Source organism: Larus michahellis, chromosome Z, assembly GCF_964199755.1.
Source record: "Larus michahellis chromosome Z, bLarMic1.1, whole genome shotgun sequence".
NCBI classification, from domain to species: Eukaryota; Metazoa; Chordata; class Aves; order Charadriiformes; family Laridae; genus Larus; species Larus michahellis.
This window is the reverse complement of record NC_133930.1, coordinates 1262646-1281916: the sequence shown is the minus strand read 5'-3', so window position 1 is coordinate 1281916 and position 19271 is coordinate 1262646. Positions and strand designations below refer to the sequence as shown.

At 46.8% G+C, this 19271-nt stretch overlaps 1 protein-coding gene across 46 annotated transcripts in view; it reads right to left on the bottom strand.

Moving 5' to 3' along the window:
- TCF4 (transcription factor 4) overlaps positions 1-19271 on the bottom strand; it is a 237220-nt gene that overhangs the window by 84189 nt on the left and 133760 nt on the right. For 42 of the 46 annotated variants that reach the window (XM_074571006.1, XM_074571018.1, XM_074571038.1 and 39 more), the window contains 2 exons: positions 8103-8232; positions 7582-7631 (listed from right to left, as the gene is read on the bottom strand). In XM_074571006.1, the coding sequence (XP_074427107.1) occupies positions 7582-7631; positions 8103-8232 (180 nt within the window). The remainder of the gene's footprint in view (positions 1-7581; positions 7632-8102; positions 8233-19271) is intronic. The other 4 variants (XM_074570996.1, XM_074571003.1, XM_074571023.1 and 1 more) reach the window with 1 other exon arrangement.

Here is a 19271-nt window from a genome sequence, read left to right as displayed (position 1 = left end):
TCGACGAAAAGTTTAAATCAAAAACACGTGTCGGGTTTAGGGGGGATAAAAGGCGCCGGGCTGAGGCAGGCAGGGCAGGTTTCAGCCCAAAAACCAAACCAAACTCTCTCCGCTCCTCGGGCGCCATCCCAGCCGCGGCGGAGAGCTAAACACCGCTCTGCCTCAAAAGCCATTTGAAAAGAACTGCCTTAGAGAGGCCGGCGAGTATCTACCGCCTCTCCTTTTGCCCTTTTTTGCGGGCACTTGGAAATCCTGTGGCTTTGGTGGCCCAGAGCTGCAGGCCAGGGGCCGGCGGCGCGCTGTGCACTACCTGCAGCACTCTGAAGAGGGAGTCTCTGCCCAAGCTAAACAAAAAACCCCGCTGATCCCACACCTCTCCCACCAGCTGCTAAGAATGGGCCACAACTCTTCAGCCCTGGATCTTTTTTTTTTTTTTTTTTTTTTTTGAGTCCCAAATAGTTGAACATTCAGAAGGGCGTGAATTTTTGCGGTGAAGGTTTTACCTTTAAATATAAAGTAAGGCCAAAGAAGAATACACGTATCGGACCATCGCTTTCCAACCGATTTTTCGTGTTGAAAATATCCCGTAAAATTCACTAAAAACTAAAAATTAAGACATTTTAATCTCTGCCTTTTGATCTATTTGAAAACATTTTTTCTGCAAAACGACCTCTTAATTTCAGATCGGACTTTTAACCCATCAGCCTCACCGGTGTACAGTAGATTTTAGCATTTCCTTGGTTCGATTTCATTTCATATATGCTAAAGCTGCATTTCCAATTTTATTTATTTATTTTAAAGCAAAAAAGCAGAGCTTGGTTATAACTGGGAAAAAAAAAAAAAAAAAGCTGTGTGGAGTTTAATAAGGTTCTAATTTTATTATGGAAAAACCCCCGAATGCTAATGCAGTAGGAGTTACATGGCTGGCCAGAAGGGCGAGGAGGGATGCGAGCCAGGCTGCTTGCCCTGGGGCCACCGGATGAAGAGGACCTTGTCAGCCCGATAACGCGGGGAGCCGAGAGCCCGGTCGCTGGCGGGGACCTGGGCAGTCCTGGATTGGACTGGGGAGAACGTACGGCTGCTGCGAGGCGGGGGAAAGCCAAGTAGCCTCGGGCAAGTGTGCTGCGGTGCATCACACAGGTCCAGCCTCACCTCCGTGGGCTCTCAGACCTCAGAAGTCAATGAATTCTATTAAAATATTATAATAAAATTATAATCCTGTTATCCCCTCCTTAATCCAGCTCCTACCTCGCTCCCTCTCACTTGATGCAATCGTTAGCCAGGTCCCTGTGAGATGCCTCCAAGCTTTTCCCCCATCCTACCCCACTTGGGTGCCTCTCTCCAGGAAGGTCCCAAGGAGGCTCCAACCCACATCACTCGTCCTCAAAAGACACCCAGAGCAGGTTCCGCCCCCCAAGCAGGCACCATACCACTGCCCCAGTTTGGCAGCTGGAGTGCTCCTGCATGTCTCCACCGAGGGACAACCCACAACCCACCGCTGAACCCCAGGAAGCTCCAAAGCACCCAACAGGTCCAGCGTGGAGAACCATCTCCAAAGATGCTGGCAACAGCGACAACATCATCACCCCAGGACCGGCCGATGTTCTGATCTGACGGGTGTCACAGGGAGAGACGGGGACACTGTATTTGTTTTGGAAAACTCCCACTGAAGTCGACTGTTTGAAGGGAAATACAAATGGTTGTGTTTTTTCACTTGAGGTAGGAAGTCTGCAAAGCCTGCACAAAAAGCACAAGCAGTGCTTCCTCACCTCCCAGCAAAACTATCAAGGCTTCTCCCGTGGAAATGAGAATAAAGCTGTGGAAAAACTCCAGGTGGCATCTCAGTAGTATTTCTCTTTTCTTGATTTTTGGAACCAAGCAGGTGTTTCCTTAGGATGTACAACTGAGTCATACACTTCCTTATCTGTCTGGCGAGCAAGGTCAGAGCTGGTGCACCGGTACGTACGCACAGCCGCGAGTGCGGATAGATGGCTCCAGCCTAAGAGGGGACACCTTAAATTAAGATGAAAAAAAGAGGCTCTTGCCATTAAAACTGAGGCTCGGGAGATTTTACCTGCTGATCCCTCAACAAAATCAATTAATGTTTCAGTTCCTCTCTTCTCTTTAACACAACTGGGATGACATTTGACTTCTCCCACTTTTTATTCTGGCTGCAAGATCTTTCCCACAAGAACTCTCTCATTATCTAAATTCCAAATGATGTGTGACAACCGTCCAGGCCGTGGTTGCAATCCCGCTCCTCGGTGCAGTGCAGCTCCTACTGACAGACCCTCTTCCTCCGCCCCGAGCCCACTCGCATCTATTTGACGAAGGAAGAGCGAAGTGCGTGCCGCAGGCAGAAACGAAGCCCCTGGCAGAGGCGGGAGCTGAGCCCCAAGCCCCCTTCCCAAGCAGGAGGTCGCCCAACTTCCCCAAGGGCTCCTACAGATGCAGCTTCCAAGGAGATGGTTCAAAGTGAGGAGCCAGCAGCTCCTCTTTCTTCTGCTTTTAAGCCTTTACTTATTTTAAAGCGGTTGGTTCTATTAAGAGTAAATTAACCTTGGAAACCAGAAAGAGGTGACCATGGTCGCTGGCTGAAGCCACGGTCTGTGTCACACCAGGGCTGGGCCACCACTGCTTTTACGGGCATGGCTTTTGCGCTTTCTACGTTTCGCTGTATCCAGTCCCGGGATGGGGGATGCTCAGGGACACTCCACCTCTTCTCAAGGAGACATGAGGAAACAAGCAGGGGGTGAAACACCTCTGTGGGGTCGCAGCAGTGGAACTCCAGGAAAGCCATCCTCTGGGGAAGCCTGGACCCGCTGGACATCACCCACCCTTGCTGCTGCCCTATGGTGGTCGGCAAGCAGGGGTCAGGAAACACAGCTCAAAACAGCTGGATGTACAGTTGTGGAACAAGAACCATGTCATCACCCTCTCAGGCTTTACTATCAGCAAGCTGGAATAACTCCACCACCGTCCTCCTGTTTCACTAGATGCTGACAGGACCCCACACCCTAAAGCCCCCCAAACCCAGCCCTGCATTAGCTCTGCTCTGTGGCGGCGATGGAGCTGTGACAGCAAAACCTGGCGTTTATGACTGCGACTCCCCTCCAGAGCGTGCAGTTCCATCACCGAGCTCCTTTAGATGCTCCAGTGGTAGACGAGGCAGAGGTGAGGGGGCTGTTCTCAGGCAGCTGCTGAGCCGTGGGTGCTGCCGACACCCTCCAGCACCAGGATGGGGGACAATCCAGGAGCTCAACTTCTCCAGGATGTGGGGTTTCGCTTTGGGTTACAGCTCCCGGGTTTTCCATAAACTGGGATCAAACAACTGCAACCATCTACTCTTCCTGTGGTGCTAAGGGAGCAGGAGGCCTCCGTGCAATCATAAAGGAAAGAGTGTCCACGGAGAAGGAAAATGGAACATACTGTGCCATAACAGCTGCACTTGATAGCATGTTTACTAGATGACAATCCTACTGAAAGAAAAAACACTGATGATGGAGGAAATGCAAGAGTTGAGCAATTTATGAGATCCAGGCACGCTCCTGGAAAGCTGGGCTGCAAAGAAGAGCAACTTGAGATGCAGAAAGCCTGCAGACAGCCCTGGCTGGGCTCACGCACCCATCTGCATCCTCAGAGGCGGAAAGCCTGCCGTGGGCACGCAGGGGGCTCAAAGGCAACGTCACCACTTGAGCTCCTTCTCGGTAACCCCTCCAGCTGCTGAAGGATGCAATCCTGCCCCAAGAAAGCCAAAGATGCACTCGGACCACGGACCCAGCTGACTGGCATCCTAAGCTCTCCACGAAGGCTTAATTTCTGAGCTTTCTTTTTGTCCTCAATATATATTGCTTCATATTACAGGTCCTACCTGTTGGACATCTACACTTCCCTGCCGCAGTGCCACTGTGGTGGACTTGCTGAAGTCAAGATGACATAAGTTCCTGGCAAAATACCACTCAAACATGACCTCTACGACCTAAGCCCTTCCCTCTTTGCTCCCTTTTTCACCAAAGGCTTCCCATTCCAAACCCCATTCCTTCACAGCCGCTTCCAACCATACATACCAGCACCGCTTGCTCATTCCTGACTCTAACTGGTCAACGTAAGAAAGGCAGAAAATGTCGCATCACTTGGCAAACACTTTATGTAAAAGGCCAGACGTCATTAAACCGTCAGCAGCCAAAAGGGGTGAAGGCTTCAGGTTAAAGATTAAAAGAACAGCAAAGCCTTAGGATGAAGTTAAGGGTGAGGAGGTGATCGCACAGAGAAGCCACCGGGATTGCACGATGCACCAGCCTGGGGACGAAACGTCACCATGTCATAGCTCAGTATGAGGGTGGGTATTCCACAAGGAAAACAAGTTTTAACAGAAAAACCCCATTTTTCCCAATATAGTCATGCCCACGTCTCATCTTCAGCTGGCTCAGTCCAAAATACGCTGCCCCTCATTGCACCACTCCAGTGGGAGCAGAGCTCGACTGAAGGCAGAAAACTCCAGTATGGAATGGTCCCAGTAAAACCCGTTTCCCCAGAGAGATTATATATGGAGTCTGTAAGTCCAAGGAAGTACCTTAGGCTGCATCATACCACGGAGAGGAGCCCAGGACATGGTGAGGCTATGTGTGCCCAAGGAGCGGGTAGAGTTGGGGGGACCCAGCCCCCCACCCCACTGCCCGCAAGGATGGATCTCACCTTTAGGTCACGACACCTGGAATTAGTGAATTCTCCTGAAACCTCAGATGGGAGAAGCTCCACAGAGGAGCTCCCCCTTCCCCACACCAAATTTAGTTCAAATCTTCATTATTTTTTAAACTCTGATTGTTTCCATACTTTAATTTACTTTGTTTTCCAAACTCTTAGCCATTTCTTATAATAAAGGGGAGCTGATACAACGTATTTATTACCATTTATCATTGCAATTTTTATAAGGCTACTTATGAATTAATCAACAATAACTGCTTCCACAAACACTGCTGCATTAATCTCCATATCCACTGCATAAATCACATCGCGAACAGGTTAATATACATATTTTAAGAGAAATACAGCAATATTTCCACCCTACCAACTAAGTATTTATAATGTAGTTAGTCGATTTATAAATGAACATACTTCATTCAGCATCATAAATCCTGGCAGTTCAGTGTGACACAACCTACGTATCACCCGAGCTCTTAGAAGAGATGTGCTCCGTTCGAGACACGCGGGTGCCTTTCCTAAAGCGGCATCATTTCAAATGGAATCTATGATCCGTGACACAGGAAGACAACAGCAGGCAAAGACCTATCTGTGTAGTCACTTTAAAAAGGCTGTATTTCCTTCAGAACCGTATTCGTCTTCTATTCCCGTTACCGGACTTGTCTTTTAATTTACTTATTCTTGGAAGAAAGGGCTATGGGTGATTAAAATATTCAGGAATACCTTTTTATATTTTATTTTCTAATAAGTTGTACAGCTCATTAAAATGATTTGACGCATTTAAAGCGCAGGTTCTACTTTGAGATAATTTGACTTGAAAATAAAAATACCGTTAAAATAGTTGAGAGTATTGAGCTGTAGAAGTATTTCCATTCTGTACAACAACCGCATTCAGGAAAAACTAAAGGAAGCACACATTTGAGACTAATCTGCGACAAACATAAATTGCCTTTCATTCTTTCGGAGCAAGAAGCAAGCCCCAAAAAAACTTTTGCGGCAGTTCTAAATCCCTGCCCGCCGCCACTTCCAACCCAGCCGCTGCCCACGCAGACGGCGGGTACCGTTCTACCGAGGGGACCTGCTGTAACACGGAGGCAAAAATAGCCCCGCGAAGGCCCTGAGATGGTCACCTGCCCGCAGAGCAATAGTGTAAATCAGCAAAAAATGCGGGTTTGGGGTGGGTTATTTCCCGCCCCACCCCCCCCAGAAAAAAGAGAGTCCCCTAAAGAGAGTCCCAGCACAATCCCTGTGGACAAACTGGCTGCCGGCTGGTGCCAGGAGCATCCCGCGCCTCCGGCTGGACAGAACTGGGAGGGAGACGTCATGGGAAGCTGTCAGAAAAACTATTAAAAGCTAAAGTTTCATGGCAATTAAATCCACCTCTAACTTCAAGCATAACAGCACTCATAAAAACCTTTGGGGAGGATATTAGCTATTGCTGTAAAGGAGTCCAATAAAAACCAACACCAAAAAACACATAGTGAAATAAATTTAAAATACACCTGTGGGAATTTACTTTTAATTAAAAAAAATAATAGTATTATTACTTTGCTGGAAACTTGCATTGGAGAATTTCCCTATTTCAACAACTTAGAAAAAAGATTTATGTTTGTATTTGTTTAATATTATAAAGACGACAATAATCCATGCGATTAAATCAGGATGTTCATGTGGTTTTCTCTTTCAGATTAAAATTTTATTATTTATAAAGTGACCGGCAACAAAACTACTGCTTAGCACAGTCACTACAATAACTGAAGCTTTAAAAGTATGCAAGTTTGCAAATTTACGTAGATTTATGGTAAAAACATAAAGCCCATCTGAGATTAACATGCCAATTTGTTACATCTCGCGCCAGATTGATTGCCGCTCAGCTCCTCCTAATAACCAGATTTAGAGATAAACCACATCGAGTTACCAGGTATGAAAGGGAAGCTCTCCCCTCTTCAGTGGTTTATTTTCTCTTTGCAGATATTGATATGAAAATATGTATTTCTGAAGTCAGGGCGGAGAAAAAATTAGAATAAAAATACTAGAATAAAATGTACTCTTTAGCCATACTATTCTTTATGCTGTATTTACTGAAGTGTCGCGTAATTTCTTTTAAAACCGCTGTTTTCTATATATTTTAATGGATTTAAAAGCTGTAATGCACCTTGGTACAGCTTTTTCAGGAAAAAAACACGAAGATTTTTACCAAATGATGAGACAACGAAAACCAAGAGAATAATTATTTGGATGCGGAAACAAAGGACTTCACCGAACCAAAGGGAAACACCAACTTGTGACTGCGGGACGCGAAGATTTGATGATAAACACTGAAAAACGTGTAGCTGGATGGCATCCGTAACCCTCCTCACAAAGAGGCGTCAGGGATGCTTTCAGAGCCGCGGGGGAGGCGCTGGGTGACGCCCGGCCCCCGGTGCCCTGGCACCAGCTGGGTCCCAGCGGTTGGCACCTGGGCTCAGCCCAGCTTCTGCCGCAGGTACCGCAGCACAGAGACCTCCCGGCGAAACGAAGATGTTTGCCCCGTATCCCGGGCTGAGACCTGGGGATATCCCTCAGAAATCCTCTCTCTCCGAACACGCAAATCCATAAATCCCCATCAGCCCGACACAGAAGAGCGGCACGTGGAAGGGATGCTCGCCCCGCGCAGGTACCGCCGCCCGCTCTGCAGCATCCGCCGCCCAAAAGCCACATGAGCAACACACGCTCGTCCCCGGCGGGCAATTAATCACTAGAAGTGGGGACAAGGGACGAGGTTTTTTACCTCCCCTTACCTCATCCTCAGCCCGCAGCGAGCCCGGGCTCCTCTCTATCTGCCTGCAACCGAACAAAGCCGCCGCGATCGCAAGCAAGGAGCAGACGAGCGGTACTTACTGAAGATGGCAAACCTGGAGGAACTTTTCGAACTTTCTTTGTTTGTACTTCTGAAAAAAGACAAAACGGTGTCTTCATAAGACAGGCTTTCCACCCCCACCCCCCCACCCCCCCATTTTTTTTTTCTTTTTCCCTGAGATTTTCTACATCGCCCTGCCCGCCGCCTCGCGCCAGCCTTCCAGCACTTTTGGGAACACCGAGCACATGCCACCGCTCTTAAACCCGACAATAAAACGCTGGAAAATTGTTCATATTTTCATCTGGAGTGTTAGGGCCTTTCTTTTCGCGTGACACGGATTTGCTTTGAAAAAGCGGTATTTTAAGGCTCCTCGCCTGCTCAACAAAGAGGAGCGAGAGGAGCAATCAGCTACCGTTCAATAAACCCCTCCGAGAGTCCTGGCGGCGTACGCTCGGCCACTTATTGTATTTATTTCAAAGTATTGCTAAACAGGCCCAAACTCCAATTATTTGGTGCAATGGGGGGAAAAAAAAAAAAAAAGGTTGAAGACAAAGTCACTCACCCATAGAGGTGCTGTGGAGAGGCCTCCGGCGGGGGTTATTGCTAGAATACTGATAGTACTGGGAGCCAGGCTTAGTGGGGGAGAGCGCTCCTGGGTTGCCAATATCCATCTCACCTCCGAGGAGACTTTGCTAAAAGATTAAAAATATAGACGTGTGTGCGCGTGCATGTTAAACCCGACTTTCCTCATCATTAGCTGTTTCTCATTCCTAAAAATAACAACAGGGTAAAGAAACCTTCGCCAGCCGCCGAAACGAGAACCTGCCAAAATTTTAAAGGAGACATTACAAAAATTTCCAGTTGAGCATTTTTACTGGGAAAACACAAACTAATTAATTTAAAATACAATTACATTTAAAAGAGATGTATTGCCTGCTCATTCAAACGCAATCAGTGTTTTTAAAACTTTTGGAGCTCTGTCAATATATTTGAAGGGAATTTACTTTCTTCACCGCAAACTAGTTAAGTGCACGGATTTAACAACAATAAAACTTTTTTAAAAAAAATATTCCAAATTGCTGCCATCGATAGAGCGCTTGGTTCGGTGTGCATGAAACAGCTTCATTGTCTAGCCCCGTGCAAGGAAAAATTCATAGCTGTGAATCAAATATATCGGATCTCGCACTATAAAAATCCGTACAGCGGGCTGTACCTAATACGTGATTAAAACGTGAAAATAAAATTACACGTCATTAATATGTTTTGCAATGCCATCGGGGAAAAAAAAAAGCACCTCGGAAACCCAAAAACAATTAACGCTATTGTATAGCAGCAGCAGTAGCAGCAGCAAAGGACTTTCGATATATCCATTTTATGCCCGTACCATTAACTAACACGGTGCCTCCCAGTAAACCCAACATTTTCTCCGCTAGGAAAGGACTGTGCTTTCCGTGAAACAGCAGAAAACATGGTCTGACCCGTGCCGTAAGAAAAATTATCAATCTTTAAGAGACTATGACAGAAGAACAATTTCCTGAGTAATGTTCTATTTGCTATAAACTACGTTGAAACTTACCCATAATATATAAATCCCCTGATTATACTCTGCATTGAACACATTGTTCTTTTAATTATTCTGATACGCAATAAAACAGGTGTAGATACCACCATTTATATTAAGAACAAATTTACCATTTAATAAAGAAATTTTAAAATTAAGTACCAAAAATCTAACTTTATCGTTACTTGTAATCAACTTTTACTGACTGAACTAATTACTGTACTTGATAAAGTACAGAATGTGTTTTCCCTAATCTAAATTCTAATCACCATGTCACTCACAACAGACTTAGTAATGCTTCACTAACACACTATTCACATGCAAAATACTCTAAATAGGCCAATTATGACTCTGCCCCTGTTCCCTGGTTAACCCGCTGAGAACTGAAAAATTTCACAAGGCAGTCACCAACTAAAACAAAGGCTCCTTGTTTTAAATTAAGACAGTCTTTTTGATTCCTAAATAGCTCAACAAAGTGGCATGTCTTCTGCTGAAAGCAGTTGGTCAAATATGAGCCATGAGCTGGAAAATCAGAAATTAAAACATCCTTACTCCTTGACTATACCTTCTAAAAACATTTCAAGATAACTTTTGATTCTAGAAAACTATATTCCTCTTTTTTTTTTTTTTTTTTTTGGTTCCCGGCGAGGCTAAATGAGAATGGCGGAGGAGGGATGGACAAACGGGCTGGGATGGATTGGGGCCGAACCCCCTTCTTGGTGCTCAGCCCAGCATCTGCCTCTCCCCACCGCTCCGAGACGGAAAGAGCTAAAAATGCCAGTCAGAAAGCGCTTTTTGCTAATATCTTTACGTTCAGCTAATGTCTAATATACACCTGCAATGACTATGCTCCTTTTAATAAACAACACCTGCACCGGCAAAAATGGTTGCAAGCCTATTGCATAATGGCAGAGAAATAGATGGAAAAAACTCGCGGAAAAAAAGGGTTATCGATTCATCGCGAATAACCCGCTGCAAATAAAATGGATTTTTCTTTTGAAGGTCTTGGAACATTTCAGAATGAAACAGCGCTAACCACAGAAATTCTCTTCAGTCATATATTTTTCTCACGTATACGTTTTAACATAAAGACAGACCTGCTAAATCTGTGCCTGGTTTATCCATATGTCGGGGAGTCTGAAAGACTTAGAGCCATCAGCTGTATAAATTCCTATACCCAGCCTACTACATTTCATTTGACTTCAAAAAAAAAAAACCAACCAAACCCCACAAACGTATATAAGACAGCGTTTGCAAACTATTTTAGATTAAACAAGATTCACTTTAGGAGCAGAAAACATACACATACCCTATGTTGTTTTTGTTTTTTCATCCAAACATTTTTCTCTATAAAAAGATGCAGAGGTTTCTACAGAAAAAAAAAAAAAAAAATAAATCCCAAACTTGTCTTGTTACATCAGAAGGAAACACACGCGCCCGTCTCCAAGGCTTTTGTTCCGCTCGCCACCGAGCGCTTCTCCTGGCCACCAGTTGCACGTTCTGACGCCCCTTCGTTCCCCCGGCCCCACCAGGTACCGCGGGGCTCTGGGAGGCGTTGGGCACCCCGTGCCTGAGGCTCTGTGCCCGGGGGGCCACTGGGTGCCCAGGCTTGGCACCCCTGGGCTCCCACCCCACGGCCGGGACACCCGCCGACCCCAGCCTTGTCTGCAAAGTGCCCTCCTCGCTACTGCCACGCGGCTCCCATCAACAAATCCAACCCGAGTCCGACTTCACCAACAGCTTTTCCTCCAACAAAGATTAATTTTGGGGGGAAAAACTGAGCTCAAAGATTTTCACGCAACTGTCACAGACTCTTTTCTTCACTCTCTTCAAGGAAAAAAACCCCAAACAGATAACCCAAAGCGGAGAAAAGCCCCCTGCTTTGTCTGCTACGGGACAGAGGTGTTCTCCCGAGGTAAAAAAGAGGTGGGTTTGTGCGGTAAGGGGACCTCACCCAGCGCTCCGGGGAGGAAAACTAAGATAAAAATATATATGTAGTTATTCGGAGATGCTTGTAAAAGGAACAATGGGCATTTATTACTGTTCAGCCTACATGTCACACCGCTAATGGCCTGCAACAAAGAGAGAGATAAAACGTTTACAAACCACAACGCCATCGATTACACAGCTCGCACGCGCTCCAAATCGGATCTTAGGAACCCAGTGAATTATTAGGCATCAGAGTTAATATTTACCACTAAGAAATGATGAGCTTAAGAGCCAAGTGTTACGTTTGTCAAACCCCTCTCCAGCCGTGGGTGCGCCTGTCTGTGGTGTGCATCGGGCTCTTTGAGGTGCAGGCAGGGAGCAGGCAGGGCAGCAGGCAGGGAGAGCAGGCAGACAGCAGGCAGGGCAGGAGGCAGGGTGCAGGCAGGTGCAGGCAGGGAGCGGGGAGGGCAGCAGGCAGGGCAGGAGGCAGGGAGAGCAGGCAGGGAGCAGGCAGGGAGCAGGCAGGGAGCAGGCAGAGAGCAGGCAGAGCAGGCAGAGAGCAGGCAGGGAGAAGGCAGGGAGAGCAGGCAGAGAGCAGGCAGGGAGAGCTGGCAGAGAGCAGGCAGGGAGCAGGCACGGAGCAGGCAGAGCAGGCAGAGAGCAGGCAGGGAGAAGGCAGGGAGAGCAGGCAGAGAGCAGGCAGAGAGAGCAGGCAGAGAGCAGGCAGGGAGAGCTGGCAGAGAGCAGGCAGGGAGAAGGCAGGGAGAGCAGGCAGAGAGCAGGCAGAGAGAGCAGGCAGAGAGCAGGCAGGGAGAGCTGGCAGAGAGCAGGCAGGGAGCAGGCAGGGAGCAGGCAGAGAGCGCAGGCAGGGAGCAGGCAGGGAGAGCAGGCAGAGAGCAGGCAGGGAGCAGGCAGGGCAGGACGCAACGCACGTCTCTGAACTCATCCCTATAAATCCCGCAGGCACGTTCTTGCACGGCAGCATATACTGTACTCACACAGCCATGCGCTGTATTTCACGACAAAGCTAATAATATATTGAATTTGCCAGTTGAACGATTAGAGTTTGAGCTAAAAACAATCCCAGAAGGAAGAAAAAAAAAAAAAAGCAACATAGCAGAACCCGTTTTCACACCGAGCCACGCGGCCGGATTTCTTAGCAATTGCAATGGTTTTGCTTTTCTCGTTGCTGCCCGCAATCCTGTCTGCTTTCGAGCGATTCGCAAAAGAAGCCACCGACTAGTGAATCCTGCCTCCAAAATCTGAATAAGCAGACAAAGAATTAAAGCTGGGGAGGGAGAAAATACGCACGTGCGATGACAAAGTAATGTCCATATGGAATTGATATTACCCCTCCCGGAAAAAACAAATGTTGTTTCTATTGCAATCCCGGAGTTTTGCCTTTCAAATGAAAATCATGTGAATTTCACTTAGATATTTGTTTCAGACCTAATAGGTAGGAAATATATTTATAAAAAGATATTTTTTCCTTTTTATTACTGAAACAGGTGAGATTAGAGTATGACCAAGTGCTGCATTTTACTAATAGAACGTTAATTCAGATTAAAGGAAAACGGCCTTGAAGCCTGTAATCTGAAAGCCTCTGAAAACACTGATCGGGGAAAAAATACCTCAGAAAAGGCCTTTTTTTTATGCTGACAACCCGGATATTTTATTTTTATTTTTTTGACATCTTCACGCTATGCCGCAATCCGGTATCCAACGCGACATCACGGGGATGTTGCAGGCAAAGAGAAAAAGGGGTTTAGATGAGCCCAGATTAAGCTCCTTTTCTGAACGATTGCCAAGCGTTTGTGGGTCGCGCTCGCGCCGCAGCGTTCCTGGGCGCACAGCTGCAGTCCCGCTCCCGACCTGCCTCATGTATAGTGACGGTGGGACATATGTTCCCTGCGCCCGAAGCCGCCGCGAAGCACGGCGGGGGCACAACGGGAGGAGAAGCGCCGCGCGGCACCCCGGCTTCTCCCAGCCCTCTCCCAGCCGGGGCAGCGGCACGGCCGGGGTCCGCGTGCCTGCGGAGATGGGACATCCGCCCTCCGGACAGTACCTCCATCCTCTGGACAGCACATCCACCCTCCGGATGGGCTATCCATCCTTTGGATGGGCCATCCACCCTCCGGATGGAAAGACGCAGCAGGGCTCTGGGCAACCCCCTCAGCATTCGCACACCCAGAGGCCGGTATGAACATGGGCACGTCTACATATTTTCTACAACTTCATCAGCTAGCTTGCCTGATAAGCAATGTAAAACAGATATAAAACAATGCAAAACGATACATTTATCATTTGAAAAGCAAGTCCTTCTTTGCACTAGATTTCCCATGTATGATGAGGATTCACACGCTTTCCCTAAAACCCAGAGTCCTGCTATTTTGCACCATGTTGCTGCATTTCTTAAATTAAAACGCTTTATACTTTTAAAGCTCAAAGCTCGTTTGCTGTCTTTATTTGTGTTTAGGCCTTCTTGGCTCGCTCCCTGCGAGCGCCACGTTGTTCCGTCTGCTCCGGCACCGATGTCTCCGTGGGCCGGCAAACTAGGCGAGGGAGGCGGTGGTCCCACAGCCCCCGACCTGCCCATCGCGGGGCTGAACTATGGGGGTTTTCCCGAAAAAAAAAGAGCAGAAAGGAAGGTGTGCCGCGACCGGGAGTTTGGGCTGCCGGCCCCCAGACGCTGGCTCGCAGCAAGGCGGCTCCGGCAGCAGCCACCGACCTTCTCCTGCCAAATTCCTGCCCTTCTCCTCCTGCTCTCACACCATCCCCCTTTGACCCTGCAACATCCATCCCATTGCAAATTTGCAAACGAAGCAACTTGAATTTGTTGAAATCGCATCTAATTTCTGCTGAAACAGATGAATAGGAGGTAATTTTCTTTAAAAAAAAAAACCAAAAAAACAACAACAAATTTCTAACCGCAACTGTCCTGTTTTCCTCTCCTTCAGTAAAATCGCAGGATACAGGATTATATCTCATCATCCAGATTTCAGCTGCTCTTACACGCTTTATCCTCAGTTTATGAATTTTCACTTAAGTCAAGTTAACTAAGTCATGCCGCGTACACATCTGAATCATTTCTTGGTTATTTCCTTCTGTGATTTCAATCCTCTGCTTTTAATCAAATTATGAAACTAAATTTCCACTTATCATGTGACTATCGGGGCATCTGTTCATAATCTGTCCAATTCCTACAAATACTCTTTTCTTTGGCTTTTGGAAATTTGGCAGCTCTCTGTAAAATCTTCTGTGTGTCATTTACGTCCAGTATTTCTCGCTAATGCCAAGTGTAAATTGCAACCCATTGACGGCAAACACGGGGAAACAATTTCCCTGGGTCTTGCCGAGTGTGTTTTCAAGCGAAGGTAGTGTTTTCCTTTTTTACTGAACCACCCAGAATTCTTACAAGTATTTGCAGAAAAATTGCGACTTTTGGAGAACAAAGGAACTTCTCTCCCAGGGATTTCATTTTTCACAGAGATTTTTTTTTTTCCTCCCCAAGAACGCTCCCGTGTATGAAGCGAGGGAAATTTTAATATGTTTATTTTATTTTCTCCATCTGATGGCAAATAACCTTTTGTTTCAGTTCTTCTGCCTTCTAGGGCAGCCCCTTCAGATAGCTGCGCACAGCGCTCAGCAGCTTCCTTTTGACTTTGACCTTTCCCATTAAAAAATGCTTGCAGGTGTTATCAAATAATTTTTCATCTTCAACCAACCCTCGTGCATTAATGTCATGAGTATTAGTTCTCTAGGTCGGGGGGGGGGGTTATTTTTTTATTTTTTCACTCTCTCTTCCTCTGCATAATTTAAAATTGCTCTTGAAGTTTAAACCTTTCTGGAGTCATTTTTCCCCTGTCGTGCTTTTTGAGCACCGCCTGTAATATCAGCAACTTCCAAAGTTCCTTTACTGCTTCCGAGGACGTCAAATTTGTTCCTCTGCTCATTTTCCTCACCTATTCCAGGTGAGCAGGAGCAAAAATCGTTTGTATTTCTTCCCTAATTTTCCCCCCTTTTACTCCTGGTGTTTGCTTGCTCCTTCCCATCCCTTCAGTCACCCTTAGGCATGATGACTCCGATTATTATACTGCTTGATTAACACTAAAGGTTAGTTACTTGTTTGCATTAACGATCCCCATCTTTCACATTTACAGTGAGCGATTTCACCAGCAATTGCAGGGGTTTTGCTTTTTTCTAGAGCTTTACTATAACGAAAATATTTCATTTCCTAGTGGATGGGAAAAATGGATAAAAAAGCGCCTCACCGAGTCCAAGACACAAAAATTTCCAAGAGAAGACGGGACTTTCTCCTCCACTAAGGAGTTTTGTAAAATACAGACTTTGCTCAATTTATGATTTTCTGCTGAACAGTTTACACTTGACTCCTTGGAGCTGGAAATTCCTCCTTTCCTACAGTTCCCGGGAAAATCCTGGTGCTGTCACCGCTGCAAAAATCAGCAAAATGTGCTGTCGTATATACTTATATTTGCTGTGTAATGCATACGTAGGGGTGCATACACACCCGAACGCGCACACACGTATAAAACTGGCTGTCCCACACAGCTCCCGGACTTTTCAGGACGCTAATTCCCTACCGACCCCCCAGCCCAGAGCCGCTCCCCAGCAAAGCACCATCCGGCTCCTTTGTGCTCGCTCGCAGGCAGCGCTAAGGACGTTCTCCCTGCTTTGTTATTAATCTTTCAGAATATAGCTTTCATTTACAGGCTGAAACCGAGCCAGATGATTATAGTGTTTAAAAACACATGCTTAAATACAGGTAATACTCCTATAAATATGTCCCGGTGAGGAACAAACACAAAAAGGGGAAAGTCCTCGTGGTGACTGAGGAAGGGGGCGGACGTGCCATGGCTCTCACCCTCCAAGGGCCTCAAAACCCCCATAAAAACTAAGAAAGCCGCTGGTTTTCTCACTGCCCAGAAGGGCTGGCGTTTGGGGAGGGTGGCCGGGGAAGAGGAGGCCGAGCTGCGGGAGGGATTTCTGTCAAAGCCCAGTTTTAGGGTTGGAAAGTTCTCCCGCGCCCACAAAAAGAGTTGGCTTTGGGGGTTTTAGGGGTTTTTGCAATGCCCCGATATTGCGGTACGAGCTCCAATACTGGCGGTGGCTGAAGCTGCTCTGTGTGGCTCCCAGCCAGGACTATCCCCGCGCCGGGCAGCCACACTCCAGCCACTGCTCCAGGGATGCTCTGGGGATGCTCCGAGGATACCGGGATCCACCCCAACTTCAGCACCGACAGCCCCCTGAGATTGCTGTGCACCCCCCGATTTTAACAGCACCGTGTTGGAAAGGAACCGCAGGGAACCAAGAAGGTGAACCCCATACAAGCCCAACACTGGGAAAATTCACCCCAGAATGATCTGCAGGCATGTCAAACATCGGGAAAATCCAGAGCCTTGGAGCTTGACAGCGCTCCCACGTCTTTGCGTGCCGTAACGCGGTGCGGTAACATTTAAAAGACTTTGCAATCAAGAAAATGAAGCAAGCTTAGAGCAACTGTAGTTATTCAGCTTGTACGCAAACATGGAGCCAGTCTGGCTTAACGTGAATATTATCGGAAGCACACGGGGAGCGTCATTTTCCAGGACAGAAGATTTGGTACGGAATTAAACCAGCCCTCAGTTTAGCCCAGGATAAATCCTCTGAAGTCAGCGGGGGCCTCCTGGGTGTTAAGGAGGGAAGAATTTGGCCCATGGACAGCAGCTGGATTTTCGGGGATTGCTGCATATAGCGAGGCACTCATTGTCTGCGGGATTTTTACAGCGCTGCTGAAAACAGGCTCGCCACATCATCAGAGAGTTCAGCTGATCTACAACATCTTTCCCATTTATCACAAAATCCCTCCCTCCTTCCCTCCCTATTCCACTCAAAAATGCAAGCTAAATACATACGCTCAGATGCTTCAGGTATGAAAAAGTGCACAATATCAGAATATTAATGTATGGTTAAAAAAACGGGCACCATCAAAACTTACATAAGGTCGAATAATAATCAGATAAACCCCGTATTTGTCGGTGTGTGTATATATATATATATATTGGAACTGCTCACTAAATTACAAAACACATGTCCTGGTGTCCCTGTTTTTCACAGCACCTCCCAGTACACAAATATCTGTATTTCTACGCAACACTGAAGTTCAGAACATCTATAAGTGCCCACTTTTTCAAACATCTCCAATGCTATACCATCTGGTAGGTATCACCATCGCGGTCACTTCTGGGGGGTGGGGGGGGGAGAAGATGGATAGGAGACAGGGAGGATTAATGACGTGCAGAAAGGAACGCTGCACAGACAACGACATTTTTGCACTATTTTTCCCTGAGAAAAATACCAAAGCCTTGCTGGCAGGAGCTGCTTCGCCGGGCTCTGCTTTTTTTTAAGTTCAAGTAAGCACTTCAACATGATTCAGTGAGGATGTCCTGCCACTACTCGCTTCAAAATGTTCCTCTCTGGCAAATTATTACAAACCCTAAAAAAAGACCCGTTAACCTAACAAGTCAATTAGCATCACTCTTCCCTGTGTAAGCATTCGACTACAAACAGCTTACAACAAAAATCCTGGCTCAAGTTGGCTCAGACGGGGTAAAATATCCTGACGTGCCTCCGTCTTAAAAAGGTGTTTGGTGGCTGAATTCCCATTTTTAATGATATAATTATTGTTTTCCCTTTGAATAGGAGAACACAGGAAAGGCTTACAGAAGTTCAAACGCATGGGAAACGGCATTTTTCTCAAATTATGTTCCTAATATTTTTAACCAAAGAAAAGTTACCGTAAAAACTTCTGAGAGACCAAAGAAACTTCCTGTCCAAAAAAAATAATAATAATAACAAAACCCATGCTAAATACTTTAAGTGCCTCAGAGGATGTTTTTTTTTTTTTAGCTTCTTACTATTCATCGGCCTGCGAGATAAACAACGGCCTCCCCCTTTTTGATGGGGAAGGAAGATTTTGGGGGGGGGAAATCATTATCATCAGACTAAAATAAAAGCATGTCCTCAAACGATCCAGCGTCATTCAAGGCCGATGGGCAGGGTGGCTCTGCGGCACCCAGGTTTGGAAAGGGTACTTAATTAGTGAAAGCTCGCTCATTAACGTGAAAGAGCGTGCGCCGGCTCTGGGGTAAGGAGCAGAGAAGTGAAACCTCGGTCACTGCTTGCAAAGGAAGCGGAGGGAAGAAGTGGGACTGCAAGCTAACGGTAGGCAAGAACTGGCACCCCCCGCGCCCCCGCCAGCTCCTCCCCAGAGCAACACAAACCCCGGAGAAAGGACGGACAAATTCCCACTCCGATGAGACAACCAAAAAAATCCGGTTCCTTCCAGAAGACGGGCAATGACCTTCCTGGGACCTAAGTAGAAGAATAGATAGGAACGATACACAGACACGACACTGCTGTACGTTGCCATCATTTGCTTGGGAAAGGACTAGTAAAAATTTAAACTGGAGCAGTTTGGGTATCAAAATCGTGTTTCATGTTGCAGGAGCCGTATGTTTTCAGTGTTATAAAGTCACATTTATTTTTTACAGAAGCATGTTATGCAAATAACGCCCCAAACCAAACTAATGACATTCATGGTATTTAAAATAGGAACATTCTTTTTTCTTCTATTTTATATTTCCCTCTGCTACTCGCAATCTTTTTCCACACAGCTAAAGTCCACGCTCTTCAATGGAAACTGGTATTCTCTAACACAGCATATCGCTGAGGCTGAAGAAAGTGCACAGGCACATTCATTTCAAGTCTGCAAAGCTTGGGTCATCTTGCACTTAAGACAGGACAAAAAATTAGAGCCACCCTACAACAATGACAAAATTGTCAAATTCAGCTGCTGTGAGAAATTGGAAGGGGAAAAAAAGCGCACTTTTTTACGCTGACACGGGTAAAAATATAACAAGCTGGTATTTCAGTGACTCGGAGCGGAGCGTGCTACCCCAGCCTGCTCCGGCTGCCGTGCTGCAAACTGCCTCCCCGCGAGGTCGGCACTGCAGGAGAAAAAAATCAACGCTTTTCAGTAAAAATGAAGGCTGTTCAATGAAAAGCCAAAGCAGAAGATGCTGCGGTCACATCCGTGCGGCTGCAGCGTGCGCCGGGAGCCGGCTGGCCGCGGGGCAGCCCCAGCCACACCAGTTTGGTTGCCGGGCGCGTTAAGATCGTAGTGGTTGCTTCAGCCGTGCCAGGCACTGGCCACGCTCAGCACCTCCGTGTCTCGGGTGGGTG